Here is a 23,585-nt window from a genome sequence, read left to right as displayed (position 1 = left end):
TTTTGTATGCCCAGCATTTAGCACAGTATCTGGCACATAATGGGAGTCTAATAAATGTTTATTGAATTGAATTGAAGTTACTGACATGCATTGGTAGAGGGAGTTTCCTCACTTGGAAGTTCCCTACAAATGAATCATGGGACCCACCCTTATTCTATATACAATGGGACCCTCAAGTTCTGTCACAAGTTTTCTATATACATTGTGATACATTTAAATTACAGTAGAAGGCACTTTGTGATTATAACTAAATATTAAAGCCTTTGAAAATACTAAATCTACCAACTCAGAAATATCTAGGATTTTTTTTTTCCTCATCTATCCTATGAGATTTAAAAATTAAATCTTTCTAATGGTAAGGCATTCTGTGAATTTGACTCTTTAATGCATCTGTAATCTCACCAATGTGAATACTCCCTTAAGGGAACCCCACCCAGTCTTGCCTCTCCTGCCAGCCACTTACTAATTATTTGACCATGAGCACATGTGTTTGCTCTTCTGGTCTTTAGTTGCTCTATCTGTAAAGTGGTCACAATAATACTTCCTCTGCTGTACAGATACCACAAGATTGTGGGTTCAGATTAAATGAATTTATATTTGTGAGTCTGCTCTCTAGGGCATACAGTGCTTTGCAAATGTAAGCTATTACTCTTCTGTCAGCCTGCCCTGTACCACTGTGGAGTGCTTTGGTTATTTATAATATTTAAAACAGTTCATCATTTTCAAGTTTTGATGGCTCATTTTTCAGTCAAGCCTTCATTATTCAAAACTTAATGATTCAGAAGCTTACATTTTCTTCTCCTCTCTCATTATTTGCATTGTGGTCATTTGTATGCTCGTTACTACTTTCATCAGAAATTCAAAGTATTGGAGAGAGGGCTGAGACTCCAATCAGTCAGTTTTGCTATTTGTCAATTTTTCTAGGTTATTTTTTTAATAGTGTGGAGTTAGGCCTTCACTAATGAACAATATGAAGTCTTGGATTTTTCTGTGATTTTCTAATTTCCCCATCTTCTATTACCACTGAAAATGAAGAGCTGCCTGGAGGTTTTCTCCCAAGATTACAGAATGCTGATTACATCTGGGCTTCCTAGCAAAGGCTGGAAATGATAGTGATATATCAAATACATTTTTTATCATAAGGTAAAGATGTCTCATCACAAAAATGAGGACTTCAGAGATGCTGACCTCACAAAATAGGTTCATATTTAATTTAAGTTGCTTTTCAATTTACCTTTTCATTTAGCTATTAAAATATCATGGGGTTGTTCTTTAACTTGTTTGCTAACCAAGTACTATATATTCATGGAGTGTCCATTAAGTTGTTACAGAGAAAAGCAACATCTCCTGCTGTCTGTTTCTCTGATAAGCATTACCTACACAAAGTGTTAGCTCCCTAGGGCTTAAAAAGAGCATGCTGTGTGAGAGAGATGCTGTGATTCAGCAAGCTCAAAAGGTTAAACTCCCAGGGATGAAGAATTGTTATCTCAGATTTTGCTCTACCTTTCCCTTGGAGCTCTGGGAGTCTCTTAAACTTTTAGAATATACTTTCTCTTCTCTTTTAAGTTACATAGTTACTCATTACACATGGGTTTGATAAGGAATAATAAAGGTAAAGGATTATAAGGTCTTTTATTTTTTTAAAATGCAGTGACAAATAGATGTTCTCTATTATACTGCTTTCAAGCAAATTCATTCACTAAGAGAAAAAAATGAAGTCTTTTACAAACTTGTCCCTATTTTTGTGGAATCATTTAAACAGGTACCAGAAACCTTACACGTTTTCTTTTTTTCAAACACTACAGACCTACTATAGTAATTGAATGATAAAATTTTCTACTGTAAAGATTGCTTAAAAGATGTCACAGATCTAGGAGATGGCTCTTACCATTTTGTGTGTGTGGGGGGGGCATGTCATTGGAGTCATTTTGCAAAAGGTAAAGCCCATGTACCCTTGCTCAGGATAATGTTTTTAAATTCACAAAACAAAATATGCAGGGTTACAAAGGCAACCAATGAAATTCAGTTATCAAAATATTACAAAAAATATTCATAGACCCCAAGTTAAGAAGTCTGATCTAGAGTAGGAAATAATCTTAGAGGCTACTGCCTACTCTGAATGTGGAGGTGAGAAAGCTCACATGCAGGGATATGAAGCCATTTGTCTAAAATCATACAAGGGAATGTTGGAATTTGAATCTGAACCCATTTCCTCCCACTATAGGGGCAGTGCTCCTTATTCTTACATTAGAATAATTTCCACAAGGAAATCCAGGGAAGGACTGTATTGCCTTCTAAAATGTAAAGCACTCTACAAACATTAGCTTTCATTTTCATTCTTACCTGGTACCAGGAATATGCTCGGTCTGACGGGTCAATGAGAATAGTGATGATCTTGGCCTTGGGGACCAGGGATGCTGCTCTCTTGGGAGCTTCCTCTGAATGGAAGTAATTGGCACTTTTCTCAAATAGAAAGTCAGTAGTGACATTGGAGGGCACGGGGAAGAAATCCATGTACCTAGAAAAGGAACATAATTCTCAAAACAAGTCAGCAGTTTATCTCCTGTTGGCTGCAGATGTTAAAAGTGTCAAGGTAATTTTCTGTTTCATAAACAAAATCTAGCTTCTTTAGGGCAATCTAGAGAATGGTCCAAATGATAATCTTGAGAGGAATAACCTGAATTCTAACAATGAACCCTGAAAAATCTCTTTATTTTGCTCCTCTGACATTCACACCAATCTCTATGTTTTATCAGCTGGCAAGAATAGGGGCAGGACATAAACAATGAAAAGGAATATATCTCCAGGCTTTATTACATAGAGAACTGGATTTGGAATCAGATGATCTGAGTCTGAATACTGCCTCGGATGCTTAATAACTGTCAGTTTTACTCATATATTTTAACATCTCTAGGCCTCAGTTTCCTCATATACAAAATTAGGAGTTTAGACTCTAAATATATGAGCAACTCTAAATATGTGACCCTTCAACTCATTAGCTGAAAAAAAATCTAACAGTTAAATCTTCCCTTTACTCATTTGCTCCCATGTATCATGTTGATGTTGTTATACTTGAATTTGAAATATCACAGACCAGAGGTCTATGTCAGATATTCTTACCTATTTTTTCAGATTGACCCCCAGAGGCCAGATTGCTTTTGGGGTCCATAAATATATGTAAGTTTTGCATTCTGAGATGCTCATTTTTCAGGTTAGTTTAGTGATAGTCAAAATGTATCAAACATGGACAAATATACAAAAGATGATAAGATATCACAGCTTATGGACTTCACCAGGGCTATCCCCAATGTTTTGCAGGATTTTAGGTTGCCAGGACATTAAGGCATCAGCACAATGTGTATAGGGGCTCCTGTTAGCTCAAGGATAAATACTGAACTTGAAAAAAATGAATGATGCCCTGAACACTCCAAGAAAATGGCAATCCTTATATACATATGAAAGAGAGAGCTTGAAATAGTGGGAACATCAATTGCTTTGGAATCAGAGGGTCTGAGTTCAAATCTCTGCCTTGTTTCAAAATCACCTTGTAACCTGGAGTAAATTACTTCACCTCTTCAGACTTTTGCTTCCTCTAAGATCTCTTTCAGTTGTAAATCTTTTATTTTATAAGCTCCAGGGTTATAAACTCTCTCTCTCTCTCTCTGTCTTTGTATCTCTCTCTGTCTCTGTCTCTCTCTCTCTCTCTCTCTCATCTTCATTGGCAGTCTAATGAAGCCTGTGGAATCCTCAGAATAATGTTTTAAAATATTAACACATATAAGTACAAAGAAAACCAATTATATTGAAATAGTTATCAATATCTATCTATCTACCTCCCTATCTATCTTTGAATTTCACTAACTTCAGATTAAGAACGCTTGTTATACTAAATCAACATGTAACTATTTCTCAAGATAATGTTTGCAATTCACCATCTGGAAATACTCCAAATATAATAAACAAAATCACAATTTCTCTGTCTTATACAGTCTAAAAAGTAGCTTTGAGTTCATGATTGGCATCATATTCCTAGGGAAAATCTGTCTATTCTTTGTCTTCTATGACTTCTGATCTGCTATTTTAGTCATGGTATAGTTTTTACTTCTCCTAAGCACCCAGGCCTTCATTACTTTGGATTAACCAAAATTAAAATAAAGCAGCTTCCCAATGACTGAACAAAGTATTTTTCAAAATTTGAGCAACTCCTTTTGACATATGAGTGTATGTATATTTTCCCCTCTTGTTGGTCTCATATGATAAAGCCTTCCATAGGAGATGTATATGTATGTACATATGTATGTATGTTTGTATGTATTTATGCCACTGGACCCAGATAACTTCAGAGGAGACAGTGAGGCTGGTGACTTTGCACAGCCCTCCCTCACTCAAACCCAATTCACTTGCTAGTCATGGCATCACCTTCCTGATGTCATGATTCTCTTTAAGAATGAAGAATTTAAGAGGGCTGGATATGGATGGAGTCAGGAAAGTGAGTTGAAATCCTACCTCAGATACTTATTGTGTGACCCTGAGCAAGTCACCTAACCTCCTATCAAATGAAATAGCATATGTAAGGAACTTTGCCATCCTTAAAGCCTGTATGATGCAAGCTATTGTCATTTTATTATTTAATCATTGTGAAATGCTACTTAACTATCATGTTATCATTTCACTTTTCAACTTTTGATATTTTGTAAACTCCTTGAGAGTAAATCTCAGGTCTTTTGCTTCTCTGCATTTCTAGCTGTACCAACACAATGCTCTCCACTGATTATTTGCCTTTATACTCTTAAATACATCAATAGATCTGTGATCTTGCCAATGTAAGTATTCCCTCCAGCCACAGAGATTGTAGCTCTTCCATGAATGCCAGTACCATGTGGCTTTTGTCCATGTCCCTTGGCATATCTAGTAGAGGGAATCCACTATCTTGTTCTCTTCACTTCATGGATCCCTGTGAAGCACACTGACCAACAGTTATCTCTTACTCTTGCTTTGTGACAAACCCCTTCACCTTTCTTTTTAACTAGTCATACATTTCTCAGATGAAATCTTTTATGCCTTCTCCTGCATAATTCTTTGTCATTTATTGTAGTCTATGAATGTGTGCCACCTGCCTCTACATTACACCTATCATCCCTGTGAATCCTAAGTAACCAAGTCTTTTCAAACAAATCCTCTCTTTTATCATTCCTTCAGGGAAAGAGATTCTTCCTAGACATCACTGTCAGGTGGAAAGAAAGGGGGAGGAGGAAGTAATTTATTTTGATTTCATATTGGCTTTGTGCTAGCATCAAGCCTTTTTCACTATGGCATTCAGATTAGAGTAAATAGTTATTAAAAGGTTTTTGCAGTGATCAATAGATAATTTCTGAATTCTCACTGCTTGTAAATCAGCTGAGAGTCTCATGCTTAATCAATATGGAAAACTAACCATAAGACAGAAAGCAATACACTCAAGACATTCTGCTCCCTCTCAATCCAGAACATCCAGCAACTATCAAGGAAGGGATCCATTGTTTTTCTAAAACTGAGATCATGCAGTTAAAAGAAAGAGCTCAATTATAATCAGAGCTTCTTAGGAGCAAATCATTACATAAAAACAATGCAAAAATACTTGTGATCCTACTGTTTTCCAAAAATCATAAGATCTTCACATGTCTGCACTTCCTCCTTCATGCCTACATACCAGAGAAGTTTAACAACATGTATGTATATGACTACACTTAGGATATGTATGGAGCTGGGGAGATTTTGAGACAAAATAGAAGAATATGTATATTTCTGAACAAAATCTGGGTTGGCAGTGGTAGTAAGCATTTAAAAAAGACAGCCAATTATATAACATGTGAGGGAGTTTATGTTTTAATTACTTTATACCACCTTCCCACCCTGGTACTACATTTCTATATTTTCATTTGAAAAACTGATGTTAAGTTGCTTAAGGCCTTAATTATTGATAGCTGTGGCTTTTTATATTCTACAACTTGTACAACTTGCTAATCTTACTATTGATTGACCTTAAAGTCTAAGTTGAAAACATGCACATCTGTAATAATAATGTCAAGTATATAAGAAGAGAGACATGATAGTCTCAAAACTTGAGAGGTGTGAAAAAGCAATTTGCTCTACTAATTTTAGCAAAAGCATCAATTACTGGATGTTGTTTCTCTTTGCCTCTATGATTTCCATCATAATTAATAAAGTTGGAAGCTGTGCATCTATGTGTATCTCTTAGAAAGGCTACGTTCCTTCACAAGTGCAGAAAAGTAAGTTACAATTTTTGTGTTTCCTAACATTTATTCAATTATCAAGGCACAGAGGCACTTTGGAATGTCTACAAACTTACATTATGAGCAGTAATGCTATTTTTTTGTACTGTGCACAGTATATATACTTTTTTAGATTTATACTAATAACCCATCTTACCAATCAATCCCCCTGTGGTAGTTATTTCTATTAAAGAACTGTACCTCCTCAAAGGTTTTTGGGCTGGGGGAGTTACTAATGATGGAAGGATGCATAACCAGGAACAAAAACAAAGCTGTGGTACCTGGAAAGAGGAAAGAAGGTCAAAGGTCAACAAAGTCAAGGCATGATTTCCCAATTAACAGTATCATTTCATGTCAGTGGGAAAATAAATAAAGATAAGTGTCTATACAGTTATATCATGAACATTTTTTGAATTTCATTTTTTGGAATTCTGACACTCTAAAGAAAACAGATTAACAACAAGGAAGATATGTCCATCAATCAGGGAATGGCTAAACAAAATGTGGTACATTGTAAGAAATGATGAATGTTTTGAATATAGACAGAGTAAAAAAAAACAATGTATGCAATGACTACAACCATGTAAATGAAAGGAATGACAAAAAAATAATGAAAAATTATGGCTTAAAAAAGTGACATGAGAAGACACACCCACTCCTCTCCTTTGCAGAGGTACAAGGTCCACAAGTGTTATATGTTGTACATGTTTTCAGACTTTTTTGATGTATTGATCAGTTATAGTGAATTTTTTCCCTGTTCTTTTGTCTTAAAAATACGACTTGTTATATGGAATGTCTCTCTGCAAGGGAGAGGGAAAAGTGATACTGGGGAAACTATGGTGATATAGAAAGAAACAAAAGATTAAACAAAACCTTTTTTTTTTAAGGAAGATAGTTTAATACAGTATAAAGGGTACTGAATTAGGTATTGGAAGGTCTGGATTCCTATCCTACTTCACCATTTATTTTCCACATAATCCTAGTGGTTTGGGAATAAGAGGACTTGTTTTCAAATTCCAGTCCTGCTTCTTATTGGCATGTCAACCTCTGTGGCCTCAAGCTTCTCAAACTATAGAATGAGGTGGTTGGATTAGGTGACCTCTAAGGGTCCTTCCATTGTCACCCTCTTTGTTTTTCACTTTTTTCATCTGAAAATACTTATTTTACCTATTGTAGTCTTTGAGTGAAGGTGAAAAGAGATTACGTATATCAAAGCATCCTGCCAAGCAAAAACCTCTTGAAAAAAATGTATTGTGATATACTAAAGCCAAATCTGCCCCCAGGTTTTCATGTAAAGTTCCTTCTAATGTCTCTGAATATTGGATAAACTCTAGGCAAAACTAAATGACCAGATAGCAATAAAGTAGTTCAGAAGACTGGATGTGGCTTGGAATATGTTTCTGTATTCATAGTGCTTCCTACAGCAAGGTGTTAAATATGTCAATTTTACAGAAAAAAAGGTTTTTAAATTCCTTCAGGAACAGCAGTTTTAAATGTTGCATTTTCTAATGGAGCCACATAGCCCCAAAAGAACTTCAGATTTGTGGGAAAGTATATTCAAAGGGGACAGTTTCTGAAAAACAAATTAACAGCATTGTTAAGATGCATGATCAGTTATCCCCGCCTCCTGTAGAGCCCCCCCCCCCCGCCCTCATCAAAATTAATTAAGTTTTGACCATGTTATCAGAGAGATTCAAGTTAGGTGGACTCATATAAAACATAACTGTATATGGATGAATTCTAGAAATCAGGTTTTCAAATACCGCAAGAAACAGAGTAATAAAGTAGAGAGAATATTTTTCTAGGAGTCAGGAAAAACAACCCAGATACTTAGCTGTGTAACAGCCAGTAAGTCACATAACCTCTCTGTGCCTCTCAGTTCCCTGATTTAAAAAATGAGGGAATTGGACTTAATATCCCTACAAGATTTCTTCTATCTCTAGATCTATGATGTTATGATACTAGTTAAAGGGATTATAACACATACAATTTTTAATCTATGAATTCAGTATGCTTTGGCTAAAAATAGCTCTTACAGCATCTATTTACATATTTTTTAACACTACTTGCACAATCATGTAATCTATTGAGAGTACATCAGTTTAATTTCAGTTTTTCTTCCAGGTCAAGGTCTAGAAATGTTCATCAGATTTGGTCATATTTTTGGTCACACGTATCATGTGTGTCTCTCATTAGGGATGATTGTTTCAATTCTACTTGGTTATTACATCATATCTTATTTAATGGGTAAAATCTTTTTCCTTATGATCTTTTATTTTTAGTATTTTCCTTATATCTGTGATATCTATCTCTTTAATGTAAAAATGAGTCATTTTATCAAAGACAATTTTGCTGAGCAAGTAAATAGAGAAAGATAGGGTCTAAATAAACATTTTTTTCAAAAAATATACCACAGAACTTTTATAATATATAATAAAATGTCTCATAAATGTTGGTGCCACAGGCGTGTGTCTCTGTATCTTTGTTGGATGCGGAACATTCAAGGTATTCAACTACCCTTGGGATATGTATGTAGCTGGGGAGATTTTGAAGCAAAATAGAAGAATATGTATATTTTTATAACAAGTATAATATGTATTCTATGGAGAAGAAATATGATAAGATGGAAAAAAGCATTGGCTTCCGAGTCTTGTGTTACTGAGGTTTAAATCTCACCTCTTACACTTATTTCTTGGGAAGCTTGGGAAAAAAATGCTTACTTTTCTGGGCCTCAATTTCTTTATCTGTAAAATGAGGAGGGGTTTCACTAAATGACCCCTAAATTCCCCTCCAGCTGAAAATCTATGAGACATATAAAATTTTACATGTAATACTACAGGGGAAAATATCTTTGTTATACCACATTTTCACAAAAAACTCCTATTCATTTCCAATTCAATTCAATTCAATAAGCATTTATTACTTATCATGAAGAACACAAAGGTTCCATGTAACATTGGGTAATTCTGACTGAGATTATCCCTGAATCCAATCATGTTTTTTTTTGTGACTGTGGATAAATGGATAGACTGCAACTCATTTACTTATAATATGACAAGAAAATATTTTCTTTATAAATTTTATGTATAATGACTGTGAAACAGAGTCCAAGATGTTCTTGGAAAATTAAGTGCTCTATTCCCTGAAACTCATTTCCCTTTATCTGAAAAAGAAAGGAGACACAGCTGACCTTTGTGTATTAGGTAGAAAACTAAACAAGACTGGAATAAACCAGTCAGGGATTTTGAAGAGGTGGGATTAGAAGTTGACCTGACCTCTAAGGTTCCTTCCTGGTCTAAGTCACCATAAAACTATGGTTCTCTACCTCAGACTGAAACCATGCACCTCTGACTTTCACTTTACTTTTAAGTTAAAAAAACTTAAGTTAGGATATGTTCAAGTGGGGCAGCTAAGTGGTGTAGTGAATAGAGCACTGGCCCTGGAGTCAGAAAGACCTGATTTCTAACCCATACTCAGACACTTGACACTTAACTAGCTGTGTGATTTTGGGCAAGTCATATAACTCCAATTGCTTTGCCTTCCCCCTTCAAAAAAAAGTTAACAAAAAGAATATGTTAAGGCTTTCATGTGTTGGGCAAGTTATGGAAATGGGCACATGGGAAAAAACAGTCTCATCATGCCACATGATGCTGAACATCATGCCACATTCTCTAGGGGCACCAGACATCGAGAGTACTAAAGCACGTGTCTGACCATGTCACACCCCTACTCAAGAATATCACAGAATAATTTGATAATATGTTTAATATGAATGTATAAGTAGAGCCTATATCAGATTGCTTGCCATCTTGGGAAGAGAGGATGGAGGAGAAAATTCAAAACTCAAAATCTTATGGAAGTGAATGTTGAAAACATATAAATAATATATAATATAAACAAATATATAATGTAAACAAATATAATAAATATAAATAATAATAATAAATAAATAAATATACATTCATATATTTAAAAATTCATACAAAAAAAAAGAATATCAAGGAACCTAGATCTTGACTTGGAAAAATCTTACAGGTTATCAATCCAACACCCTCATTTTATAGATGAGGGAACCAAGATGCAGAAAGAGTTTTTAAATAACTTGTCTGGAATCACCAATGTAGTAAGTGACAGTGTTAGGATTTAAACTTGGTTCAAATAATTTGAAGTACATTTTTCTTTCTACTATACCACACTGCCTCCCTGTCTATGGATCCTTTTTTCCCTCCAAGATAAAATACAAACTCTTCTGTCTTACATTTTAAGTCTTTCATGATCTGGTTTCAACCTACATTTCCAAAGGATTTCTTATTACTCCAGTATAGGTATTCTGAACTCCAGCCAAATTGCCTTACTAACACCAGTTTCTGGTCTCCATGATTTTGAATGGCCTGTCCACCCATTCCTGCAATGCTCTCCATCCTCACCTTCATTCTGAAGAATTTGTAGATTTCTTCAAAGCACAGCTCATGTACCACCTAGTATGCAAAAATTTCACTGATTTCCCCAGTTGTTGATGCTTTCCACTCCTGAAATTACTTTGTCTTTCCTCTGTATGTATTTTGTTTATGCTTACATCTGTAATATGTTGTTTCCAACCAATAAAATGTTAGGTCCCTAAGTGCAAGGACTATTTTTGTTTGTAAGATTGGATTTTGGTTTTTTTCTTTTGGTCTTTGTATTCATGTAGCATAGTGTTTGGAGCATAGTAAAGACTCATTAAATGCTTGTTGGCATTAATAAATAGAAGTATAGAGGAAATGTTGTATAGCAGGCAGAGTACTATAGACTAGGAAACAAGGACCTATATTCAAATCCCAGTCTTAGACAACTAAAAGCTGTAGTCAATTGACAAGGTATGTAACCTCTTGAACCTCTGTTTTCTCATCTGCAAAATGGGATAATAATAACCTTGCCAAACTGTTGTGAAGGTCACATGAGATATATGTGAAGTTCTTTGCAAATCTGAAGACCCTACATAAATGTGAACTATTTATGTGGCCAAAATCCAAGAGAGTCAACCACAATCCCACAGAATCCACCTTGGAAGATAAAGATCAAAGTCCAGGAATGACAGTTCTAAAGCTTTCACTGGGGTTGTTTTAATAATCTTATGGAAGCAGATAGTTTGTGAGAAAGAAATGTGAATGTTAGAGGAGGTGGAAAGGCTTTCTTCTGGGTATGGGTACACAATATCTGCATTCCCATAAACTGCACAAAACTTTGTTTATATCTGGGAGTTCAGCATGTCAGGCATCTTTTAGCTTGTTAAGAACAGTCATGTCTGCCAAAGAGTCAGTTTAGCAATGCACATGTTGGGAAGACTGACAACCTGAGAAAGTATTTTTTTCTCCCTGTGAAGCATTTACTGTATGGGATGACAGATACTTAAATGTCTCCCTCTTGACTTTTGAGAAAGTTCTGCCATTCATCCTGTGATTATGTGAAGAACTTGATTTTAGAAGTGGTGATCACAACACTTGTCAATGAAGCCCTTTGAGAACAGGTAACATTTGGCACAGAATTTACATATTCAACCTTCATGGCATTTGTTTTTATCTTGAGAAAAAGAAAATCATTTTGATGTGCACTTAAGTATGTTATTGAACTAAATTATTATACTTGGAAAGAAAAAGTGTTAGTTCATCAGAATTTGAAGAAAGCATTTTCAAAGTGCTAGAAGTACTATGTAAACTGTCTGATAATTTGACTTGTTATATGACTAATTTCATAAAATATAAGAAAAGAGCTCTCACCAGTTTTCTGAGGTCCTATTACCAAAAATTTTGGTAATCGATCACAGGTTTTTTCTTTAGACCAGATATCTCTGTGGCGTTTGTCATCACAAGGATTCTAATTGGAGAAAAAAAAGAATGAGCATCAGGGATCAGCATATAAAACATTTTTTTTTTTGGTACTTCAACCCTAGCTACTCAAAACCATCTCAGGAAGTATGGTTTTGCTGTCTTTTTTTTCCTAGAACAGTAAAAACCTTTGGTACAGCATCAGTGAATCTTTTCTACAAAGGCATTTTATATATACTGAAGTTGATATTCCACTGAGGATGGAAATAGGGGAGAAAAAAACCACTATCGAATACCAAGAAAATAGCCTCACATTATTGAGTATTTTAATACTTTCTCTATTAGCATTTTAAAGTCTTAAATTTTTTCTATAAAGGCTTTTTTCTTGGTCTTATTAGCCTTCTATGCAGGGGATTCCTTCTAACCTAAAGGATACTAGAATATCAGCTCTCAATAAATAACCAAAATATAATGGATCAGGTTCTTATATTATTCTTTGAGTGTTCTTGCTGAGCTTTAAAAGATAAGGATCTGTCCAATAATAGAAGTAATATTTACAGAAACCAAACTGTTCTGGCTAGATGTCCTTAATTTCAGCACAGATGTTTAGATAATGTAGAAATGTAACTTTTTTTCTTAGAGTCACTGAAAATGTTGCATTTTAAAATGGAACAGAAAGTTAATCGTTTAATTAATTTAACTGGTACTACATATATGCAAATTCATATAAGATTCATATCATTTAATTTCAACATCAGGGTGCATATTATTTGGAAAAAAAATTAAGATTATGATGTCTTTTATCATTATTCTCAAAAGTGGTCAAGAGGGTTCAGCTTATATTTCTATTATAAATATACCATAGACTATAGCATTTTAAAGTTGTAGCTTATTTTTTCCCCAATTTATTAAATTATTTATTTTTACTTTTCAACATTTACTTACAAAAGTTTTAAATTTTCTCCCACTCTCTGTTTCCTCCCTCCCCAAGAGGGATTGCAATCTGATATGGGCTCTACACATACATTCCAATTAAACACATTTTCACATTAGTCATGTTGCATAGAAGAATTATAACGAATGGGAAAAACCATGAGAAAGAAAAAAAAATAAAACAAGACAAAAAAAAATATTCTACTTCATTCTGCATTCCAATTTCATAGCTCTTTCACTGGACGTGGGTGGCATTTTCCATCATGTGTCCTTTGGAATTGTTTTAGGTCCTTGCATTGCTGAGAAGGGCTAAGTCTATCAAAATCTGTCTTTACACACTGTGGCTGTCACTGTGTACAATGTTCTTCTAGTTCTGCTCCCCTCACTCAGCATCAGTTCATATAAGTCTTTCCAGGTTTCTCTAAAGTCTGACTTTTCATCATTTCTTATAGCATAATAGTATTCTATTACATTCATATACCACAACTTATTTAGCCATTCCCCAATTGATGGGCATCCCCTTGAAGGGACACCACAAAAAAAAGCTGCTATAAATATTTTTGTACATGTGGGACCTTTACCCATTTGTATGATCTCTTTGGGATACAGCCCTAGAAGTGCATTGCTGGGTCAGGGTATGCGCATTTTATACCCCTTTGGGCATAGTTCCAAATTGTTCTCCAGAACAGTTGGATCAGATCACAGCTCCACCAACAATGAATTAATGTCTCAACATTCCCACATCCTCTTCAACATTTATCATTTCCTTTTTTTTCCATGTTAGCCAATCTGATAGGTGTAATATGGTATGTCAGAGATGTTTTCATTTGCATCTCTCTAATCAATAGTGATTTGGAGCATATTTTCATATAATTAGAGATAGTTTTAATTTTTTCGTCTGAAAACTGCCTGTTTATGTCCTTTGACCATTTATCAATTGGGGAATGACTTGTATTCTTGTGAATTTGCCTCAGTTCTCTATATATTTTAGAAATGAGGTTTAGGGGCGGCCAGGTAAGCACAGTGAGTAAGAGCACCGGCCCCAGTGTCAGGATGACCTGGGGATTGAATCCAGGTTCAGACACTTAGCACCACACGCAGAAATAACTGGCCGTGTAACCTTGAGCAAGTTACTTAACCCCAATTGCTTTAAAAAAAAAGAAATGAGGCTTTTATCAGAGACACTGGTTGTAAAAATTCTTTCCTAGTTTTCTGCTTCCCTCCTAATCTTGGTTGCATTGGCTTTGTGCGAAAACTTTTCAATTTAACATAATCAAAATTATCCATTTTGCATTTCATAATGTTTTCTATCTCTTGTTTGGTCATAAATTCCTCCATTCTCCATAAATCTCACAAATAAACTATTCCTTGCTCCCCTAATTTTTTATAGTATCAGCCTTTATAGTGTAGCTTATTTTTAACACAGAACAGATGTAAAGAAAAATAAATAGGATATTCATTTTGGCAACTGTCTTGTATAGAGATCAGTTCAGAATTTGTTACTTATAATAGCAATATTTCCCATGTGAAAAATTATTAAAATATTAAGAAAATTACATTTTAGAATAATGACTGTTATTTTGTGATACTGATTTATAGTGCCTAAAAAGTAAGCATGGTTCATGCAATTATTAAAATTCCAAATATCAATCACTAGAACTTGGTTAGTTAGCTTTCTCATTATAAAGATGAGAAACCTGAGAATGAAGGAAGTTGGGTGACTTGGTGATTTGCCCAAAGTTTTATAGATAGAATAAGAACTTAAAAAGCAGAGATGAGATTTGAACTCCAGATTTTCACCTTCGGTTCTAGGACTTGTCCCATTGTCTGTCTTACATGGTCTTCAATTGCATAATCAAAGTCTACTTTTTTTTTAAAGCTCAGTTCACTTTTGTCTGTTATTAGGGTACTCTGTGACAAATAACTTAGAAGTCAGATATGGAAGGATCTGAATAGACTCACTCTAGTTCCAGAGTTGAGGGCATTTATAAATGCATTCATCTCTGAAGTTTTTCACTTTTTTCAATTTTTCTTTAAAGGGAGGGACAAGAGGTAGTCCAATTTGGCTGAAACATAAAATGTCTACAGGGGAGTAACATGAAATAAATCTGGGGATAGAGGTTAGAGCCAAATTGTAACTATCAAAGTTTAAGCAATATGAAGATGGTATCGTATTACATTTGGAGTGACCTTACACCTGGTTCAAATCTTGCCTCCATTATTTGGTAGCTGGGTCAACTTGGGCCATTTACTTAACCTGTCTGAGTTCAGCTTTCTCATCTATAAAAGAGGTAAAACCAATAGTACTGTCTCCAAAGGTTTTTGGTAGGATCAAGGTATATAATATAAATAAAACATACAAATGTTAGCTATCACTTAAATGCAAACACTTCCCCTAATAGCACTCCTGGAAAAGGAATCTTGGAATAAACCCTCTGCAAAGAGAACTCTCTTCTGTAAGCAGAACAAACCCTTATGCTGCTATGTCTGCTTCTTTGACACTGGAGTGGATTCAGCCCTACTGGAATTACTCTGTTTCTGAACAACTCCTTGTAATGTTAATAGGATATAAGATCTCCCCACCCATTAATAGGTCTATGTGGCCAGCAGTGATACAGCCTGAATCACATAGAGCCCAGTGAGGAAGGATCTTGCTTAAAGAGAAACTTGCTAAGGGGAGGCTTGCTTGTAGGAAGGCTTTCACACCTTTTGGTACTAACCTAATTAGGCACTGAGTAAGGAGGGTTGTGATGCCTTCTGGTTCTGAGAAGTGTATGCATATTCTGAGTTGGTATTTTGCTTTGGGGGTTTGCTTATGAGAAGAACCATTTGATTTCCTGGTTGACAGTAGTCATGTGTTCGAACCCCTCAAATGCTCAGATGTAAAGCCTCTCTTGATCCAATGGTACATGTAAAGTGTATAGCAATACTGCTTTGATTCAGGCAGATTCCTGTCTGTTGGTCTTTATGCTAATTTCTCTGCTTGTATTTTCGCTGACAATCAGGGTGTTGACCTTTCCCTTTAACTAGTGAATGTAATTAAAAGTAAGGCTGCTAACCCCTTTTTGAGCAGTCTTTCTGAGAAAAGCAGATCAAAGAACCTGTGCTAGCAGACTATCCTGGGTATGCTAGGGTGCTTGCTATTACACTCCTAGAGGTAAAATGAACTTTAGTTTAAATCTTCAGGTCTAGGAAGGAGAAAAATCTCTTCTTCTGTATTCTAGGAGAAAACATGTTTGGAGGAAAGTATGATTAGGGACAAGGACTGAATCTGTGATGTCACTGGTCCAGGGAAGTGCCTGGTGAGGAAATCATCTCTACCAATGCAGGTAGGCATCTTCTCTGTAACTTCGAAGTCTTCAAGTTTCCTTAGAGTACTGATAGGTTAAGGGATTTGCACAGGGTCAAATATCCAGGGTGGCTCAGAGGGAGAACTTTAATCTGGGTATTCTTGACTCCCGGGTCACCCCCCCCCACCACCTTTGTCTTTCTCCCTGCCCACCTATCTCTGTCTCTGATTATTTGTTTTGTTTTCAGTGATAAAGTCATGCTGTAATATTATAAAGTTTTCCTTCCATAGTTGCATGTATCATTGGAGTACCACTTAGTGCGTAGGTTGGGAAGTCATTTCTAAATTGTCCAGTACTTTTTAATAACTCTGACATTTGCCTTACCTAGCTATCCTTAAGAACAAACATTTCCTACCTAACACATTCTCCTACACCGTTAGCTTGGCAAAAATAGACAAATCAGAATATAGATCAATAAATGAATAAATATGTAAATGATAAGTAAATGAAGAGATAAATAGCTAAATAAATGAATAAGTAAATGAACAAATAAAGAGTCAATAACCAAATAAATAAGAAAACAAATAAATAATATCCATTTCTGATTCAATAATCTCTGTTAAATGAAGACTTTTTTGTAGTTTTTGCATTTCATGACTTTTGATAACCATTGAGTAAGAGTGACTATGGTACTGCACTTAGAGATCCACTTGAAGTAAAGAAGACCTGATCTCAAGTCCTAGTCCTGATACACACTGACTGTGTGACCCTGGGCAAGTCACTTATCTTCTCAGTGTCCTGGGAAACTAAGAACGTAAATTAAAAACCTGTTTCTAATCTGTAAATGGAAAATGCAGTGGAAGCAGTTTCCACATTCATAATTCTCCACACCTATGAAGAAATCACAGGTCTGAACCACATCATTATCTTTACCATCTTTAAAATTACCATGGAAATATTGTTTAGACACCAAAACAATTACTCACTCACATTGTCAGCTAAAAACTCAAAGATTTTCTGCAATAGAATGCAAGGACTGTTTAAATCTTTCAACTCTTGAAATAATTAAATTTTATATAATATTAATAGCTGGAACTATATAAGTTTTAAGTTTGCAAAGCATTTTACATGCAATGTCTCATTTGGTACTTGCAACAAACTCTTTTAGGTAGGTGTTATTATTATCCCTGTTTTATAGATTGGAGAACGGAGACTAAGGAAGATTACATGACTTGCTAAGTATCACACGGCTAGTAAGTGTCTAAAGTACGGTTTGAGAGTATAGGACTCTATCTGAAAGCTTTGACTCTTCAGGCATGGGTGAAGATTGTCTTACAGAAGCAAAAAAGGGGGGTATTGCTGGTGGTTTTTTTAAGCCTTAGTTTATCTCTGTTTTACAAATCAGGCCCCATTTTGGAGTCAATCCTACCTGCCAGAGAGGGTCTTTCTGCTCCGGGAATAGTTCAAAGTACTTGTGAGCTAGCTGCACTGGAGGCAGAGTCTGCAGTCTCAGGTTAGTCCAGCTCTGCAGAAAGTTGGCCAAGTTCACAAAGGTATATAACCCCAGGCGGTCGTTCCCGTAGTTGGACAAATGGGTCATGAAGATGCTGATCTGAAAATGACAAAAGTACCAAGTAAATTACAGCATGTTACGTGCTCCTGACACTTGAGGGCAGTGTAGTCACAGTCAATGTTCTAGTGAGCGTCAACTTCCTTAATCCTGGAGCTGTTTTTTTTTTTTTTTTTTTCCTTTTTTCCCTCTGATATTCACAGGGATTTTGGTTCACAGAGGTTTACTGAATTGGAGGCATGAAGAAAACTTCATTATGGAGATGTGTAGTGGAAAAAGTGAAAAGATGATACTATTCTATTACAAGATAAACATTTTCTAGGAACAGTTTAAAAAAAATATCCCCCCCCCCAAAAAAAAAATGTCCACTGGATAAAGACTTCTTGAGTACCAGTCATATAAAAAAAAAAAGAACTAAACATAGAATTACCACCTTTGGTGGTCATAGAATTACCACCGTTGACTCCAAAATTACATATGAAGGCACATTTTTCCAGGGGTGGGGAACCTGCAGCCTCAAGGTCACATGTGCCCCTCTAGGTCCTCAAGCGTGGCCCTTTGACTGAATCCAAATTTCACAGAATTCCTTGTTTGGAATTTAGTTACACTGATTGAGTTAAGAATAAGATTGAGTTAGATTTAGGGGCAGAGGATATGGTCTTGGTTTTCAATTCTTCCTATGCAAGGCAAATTATGGTTTCTCCATTTCTAAAATAAGGGAGTTGAAAAACATACCAACAAAAGTTCGTTCCTAAATATATGATCTTCTAAATACATGTATGGCAAAGAGAGAGCCACAGTATGACATGCTCATGATTAATATCCATATTAATGCAGCCAGGATCCTTAATTCTATCCCAGCTGAAGCTTCTTCTGATCTCCTATTTTAGTACCAATAAGGGAATATCAGCTGTCACTGGATATTTCAACTCTCACAGTCCAAATCCTTAATATTAACTAAAGGTATGTCTAGGCAGGTGGGGGATAAGGGTGAGAATGGGTAATGGACAAGACCTTTCAAATAAATGGGCATTCCAAAAATTCTAGCAAGACCAAAAGAAAAAAAAATCCTCTTGGAAATTCTATCTTTAAAGAATCCAACAGAATTTCAGGATAATGAACCAAAGAATTCCTTACTACAATTCTTCGGAATGTCACGACCTATATTTCGTCCCATTTCTTATCTTCTCCACCACATTTCAAATTGTTTTCCCTACATTAAACCACAACCAGTTATCCATCCTTCCCAGAATTAATGAGTCTCATAGTTGGTCAGCTAGTCCAACACAAATCAAAGCAACTTGCAATTAGTTATCCAGCCTCCCTCATGAGGGGCAACTCTCTACTTTTGAAGGAATCTTTTCCACTTTGGGACAGCTCTAATTTTTTGGTTATTTATTCTTATTTCCCCTTCGTCCCCTTCCCTCTCTGCCCCCCCCCCCAAATCTGCCTGCTTTCAACTTCCTTGAAGCCAGGCAGAACAAGTTTAAAGTTCCTTCCCCATCATAGCCCTTCACATACTTGGGCATATGTTGGATTTAGATCAGGGGGGTTGGATTATCGATCTGCTATTCACTATTTATGAGATCTCGAACAATCTGTGAAACAAGTTGTTTGGATGAGATGATCTTTGACTCACTTTTTTTTTTTTTGATTGATGATCCTAGGATTAAAGCAATTCAAAGGAATATGTTCATTATTAATGTTATCTGAAGTATCCCAGAAGTTTATCAGCACAAATAAGTAAGTCTTTGGCCAGAAGACCATAGGTGATTTGCCTGGCTTTTCTCAGCCTCTGTCTTTTCATCTCTACCTTTCAGAGTGTTCATTACCAAAGTGCTTTCGAAAGCGTAAAGTGCTATGTAAATGTGATTTGCAACAAGGAAAAGGACAAAGAAAAAAAGTCAGGCAGAAACTAGACACAGGCCTAAAAACTTATTTGTTGATGAATACAATAAATAATAATAAGTGAATATATGAAAGATCAGGAATTTCATTAACATAGAAGACTCTACTATGGAAAATCCCTTGAAAAATGAAGAACACAAATTATCTTGGACATAGATAAGTAAAAAAAAAAATACTTGTAGTCCATAGAGTAAAGATGTGGGATCTATAAAGCCACAAGAGACCTTATAGATAGATTTCAGAGCTTCATAAATGTTGATTTGAAAAATGTACATCTCAGGGGCGGCTAGGTGGCACAGTGAATAGAGCACCAACCCTCGAGTCAGGAGGACCTGAGTTCAAATCCGTCCTCAGACTCTTAACACAGAACTAGCCGTGTGACCTTGGGAAAGTTACTTAACCCCAATTGCCCTGCCTTCCCCCCTCAAAAAAAAAAAAAGAAAAATGTACATCTTTATTCCCACTAACCTCTAACTGAAGGTAAACATTTTTTTTCAGTTATAAATACAAGTAACAAACATTATTCTGAAGACATATGCTTCACTGCCAAAGGAGCCCAAGACACAAAAAACGGTTAAGGACCCCTAACGTAAAGAATAAGTGATTTGTTAGGATCATACAGCCAGTATCATAGGAAGGGTAAGAAGTCAAGTCTTCCTAACTCTAAGTCCAATATATACTACCCTTAATGTTACTGTATTAGGGAAATTCTTTCATCTGCTGGACTAGGCGCCTCCCATGAAACTAGGCATGGCTTGATAGGGAAGGTCATGTGCTCCACTTTCCTGAGATGGATCAGTAATGTCCTATGTGTTCCTGTGAGGGGGATTTTTTTTGAAGACAGCTGGTAAGTGAGCAAGGAAAAAATGAAATGTCCTTTTCTTTAAGTTATGAGATGCAGTTCCACCCTTATGGCTACCTGGGGAGTTTGAGAGGCTATTTTTTTTTTTGGCAACAGTATTAAGATGTTTTAATTTCTAATACTTTAAATATTATATATGTATGCTTATATGTTCATATATGTAAATAGATGTATATGATTATCAAAATATTCTTGAAAACTGAGGACCTTAAAATGCTTTTATTTATGTGGTATCTGTATTTATCTACACATACATGTCTATATCTATATCTATCTATCTATCTATCTATCTATCTATCTATCTGTCTGTCTGTCTGTCTGTCTGTCCGTCTGTCCATCTATCTACCTATTATCTACCTATCCTCATTGATAATAGTTACAGCCTTTGACCCTTTCTGAAATTGATATTATCAAAGATTCAGAATGTGTAAAACCTCCTTCTGGGAAAAGGCCCAAGATTTAGGTAAATAAGATGCAAGGGAATTGTGACTGTTACTATGGAAGCAGCCAATTCATACAGAAATGAGCCTATTTTATTCATAAAGCATCTGGAAAAGTCTTCACAGCAAGGAAAATTTTTTTGACTCTATAGGGTATTTCAGACAGCTTGTATTAATCAGATTGTTGACAATTCCAAACAGTTCCTTTGGCTATGATTCCCAGATATAATGGGAGTTTCAAAGAAAACCTCCCAGGCACTCAATGGCCTACAAAACCAAGTCATCAGAATAGTTCAAGCAGTAAGAGAACACTTTACTAAAATAAATAGTCCCCTGTGAATGAGTCATCCTCCTCATCATCACCTGAATGTAAATGGAATGTTAAGCATTAAGGAACTAAAAAGGAAGAAGCGGATTTGAGAGAAAGCAATTGCATTAATGTGCAATAATATAAGGAATCAGGTAAAAATGTAATTGTTCAACTATTATGAAAAAGAAAAGAAAAGGAAAGAAAAAGAAAAGAGAAAGGAATGGAATTCTATTCCATTGAGCAAATCCAGCCATGTTTAGCTTCCATGGTGATGAAGATTTATTTGAAGAGTGAAGGTTCTCTTCACTATCTCAGCATAGGTTTTACCTTAGAATTTATATAATGAAAGTATTTGTAGAGTTATTTTAAACAGCTTGAGAGCAGACTCAAGCAATAGTAGAATTTATAAGCACAACTTTTATCCACTATGGCTTCTCTTTAAAAAATGAGACTCTTCAATTTTCCAGCTATTTTCACAGTATTTTCGGTTCAATTATTCTTCTCAATCCCCACCAGACAACCACAAAAACAGCAAACCAAGGAGAAGTTTTATGAAAAGAATTCTTTAATTTGGTAGTTCCCATATAATTTCTAGTAATGAAAGAATTTCCTCCTAAGTCTCACTCACTCTCTCTCTCACACACACACACACACACACACACACACACACACTCACACACACAGAGCTTCATTAGAATGATACAGGACAAAGAGCTGACTTTAGAACCTGATCTTTTGGATTCCAACCTTGACTCTGTTGCTTATTAGCTGGATAACTAAGGGAAAATAAATGTAACTGCTCTGTGTCTCAGTTTCCTTATCCATAAAATGGGGAGGTTGGACAAGATTACTGCTGGAGCATCCAGTCCTAAATCATAAGATCTTATAATTTCTTTCCAATGCAGCTAAATAACAATTGCTATTTTTCAGAAATTCAGAAACTAGGTTTCTGAGAATATTTATCTTCATAAAATTCAAAGAAAGGTTCCAAACTCCCATTTCTTATGAATGAAAACAACAATAACAACAAAACCTTAAAAACTTTGCAATTGAATGTTTTTATTATACAAGCACACACACATGTATTTGTTCATCACTAGTGTAGAAACTCCCTTAACTAATGAAGATTAGCAACTAGTCCATAATTTATATTGTTGAAGATCTGCCTGGGGCACTGAGAGATTAAGTGATGCCCAGGGTCATGCAGTTATCACTGGGTCACAGGAAGAACTTTGGCACAGGTCTTCCTGACTTCAAAGCCAGAATTTTACCTACTTCATTCACCCTAACTCTTATTTTTTTAAAAATCTATTTATCTACACACACACACACACACACACACACACACACACAATAACCTTAACAGCCACTAGGTCAAATTCCCTATCTAACTTTAGCAGAGATTTATCTCATCAGCATGACATCTACACTGCACTTGTCTGACTAACACACTGGCCAAACAGAATGGAAAAAGTCAGGGACACTGTGAGTTTGTGGAATGGTTTTATTTGTCCTCTCTTGGAATACATTTCTATAATCTCAGGCAAATTTCTTCTGCTATACCATTCAAAATAGTGATACTTTTCAGAATACCCATTGCTGAGAACAAAATATGCTCCATCAATGGGAAAAATAGAGATAATTCACCAGAAATATTAAAAAAAAAGTCTTGAAAACGTGGTGCATCATTGTCTGTGTGTAGCAAATAAACCCAATTAGGTTCTTTAAGAGTGACCAAGGCACTTATTGGGTGGGATTCAACTTTTTCCTCTTTTTAAAGTAGACTGTCTTCCACCAGTATGTCTTTTCCACTTTTCTATCTTAACTTTTTGTGCATCTACCTGAACATTATGCAAAACATATAAGAGACATAATATCACAAACCCCCCCCCCAAAAAAAAAACCTGTTTCACAGGAATATTTGAAAAAAATCACTTAGTGACACTTCTTGATTTATTTCTCCAGCTGAAAAATAAGCCATGCAGGAAGATCATTTATCAGGACCAAAATCAACCCCCTCCACCCCAAAACTTTACCTTTTTTTTTAAACTAGAACTTCCGTATTTTTCTAATGTATAAAATGTTTCCCTTTTGGCAAATAATAGTATCAGCATACACACAAATACATGTAGACACATAGGTAATACAATGCACATATGTGTATATATTCACACACACATATATAATAGATATGTA

At 35.5% G+C, this 23,585-nt stretch overlaps 1 protein-coding gene across 3 annotated transcripts in view; it reads right to left on the bottom strand.

The window, feature by feature from the left end:
* The window catches only part of LOC138167030 (bifunctional heparan sulfate N-deacetylase/N-sulfotransferase 3), a 233,962-nt gene that overhangs the window by 23,493 nt on the left and 186,884 nt on the right, over window positions 1-23,585 (bottom strand). For all 3 annotated transcript variants that reach the window (XM_069095607.1, XM_069095589.1, XM_069095598.1), the window contains exons 7-10: window positions 17,729-17,911; window positions 12,029-12,125; window positions 6,430-6,553; window positions 2,344-2,518 (exon numbers count right to left, since the gene is read on the bottom strand). In XM_069095607.1, the coding sequence (XP_068951708.1) occupies window positions 2,344-2,518; window positions 6,430-6,553; window positions 12,029-12,125; window positions 17,729-17,911 (579 nt within the window). The remainder of the gene's footprint in view (window positions 1-2,343; window positions 2,519-6,429; window positions 6,554-12,028; window positions 12,126-17,728; window positions 17,912-23,585) is intronic.

The sequence above is a fragment of the Petaurus breviceps genome, unplaced genomic scaffold, assembly GCF_028583685.1.
Source record: "Petaurus breviceps papuanus isolate PSGF00001 unplaced genomic scaffold, PetGlider_PUasm1.0 126, whole genome shotgun sequence".
Taxonomy (NCBI): domain Eukaryota; kingdom Metazoa; phylum Chordata; class Mammalia; order Diprotodontia; family Petauridae; genus Petaurus; species Petaurus breviceps.
The sequence above is the reverse complement of the archived record's forward strand: the minus strand, read 5'-3'. Positions and strand labels throughout refer to the sequence as shown.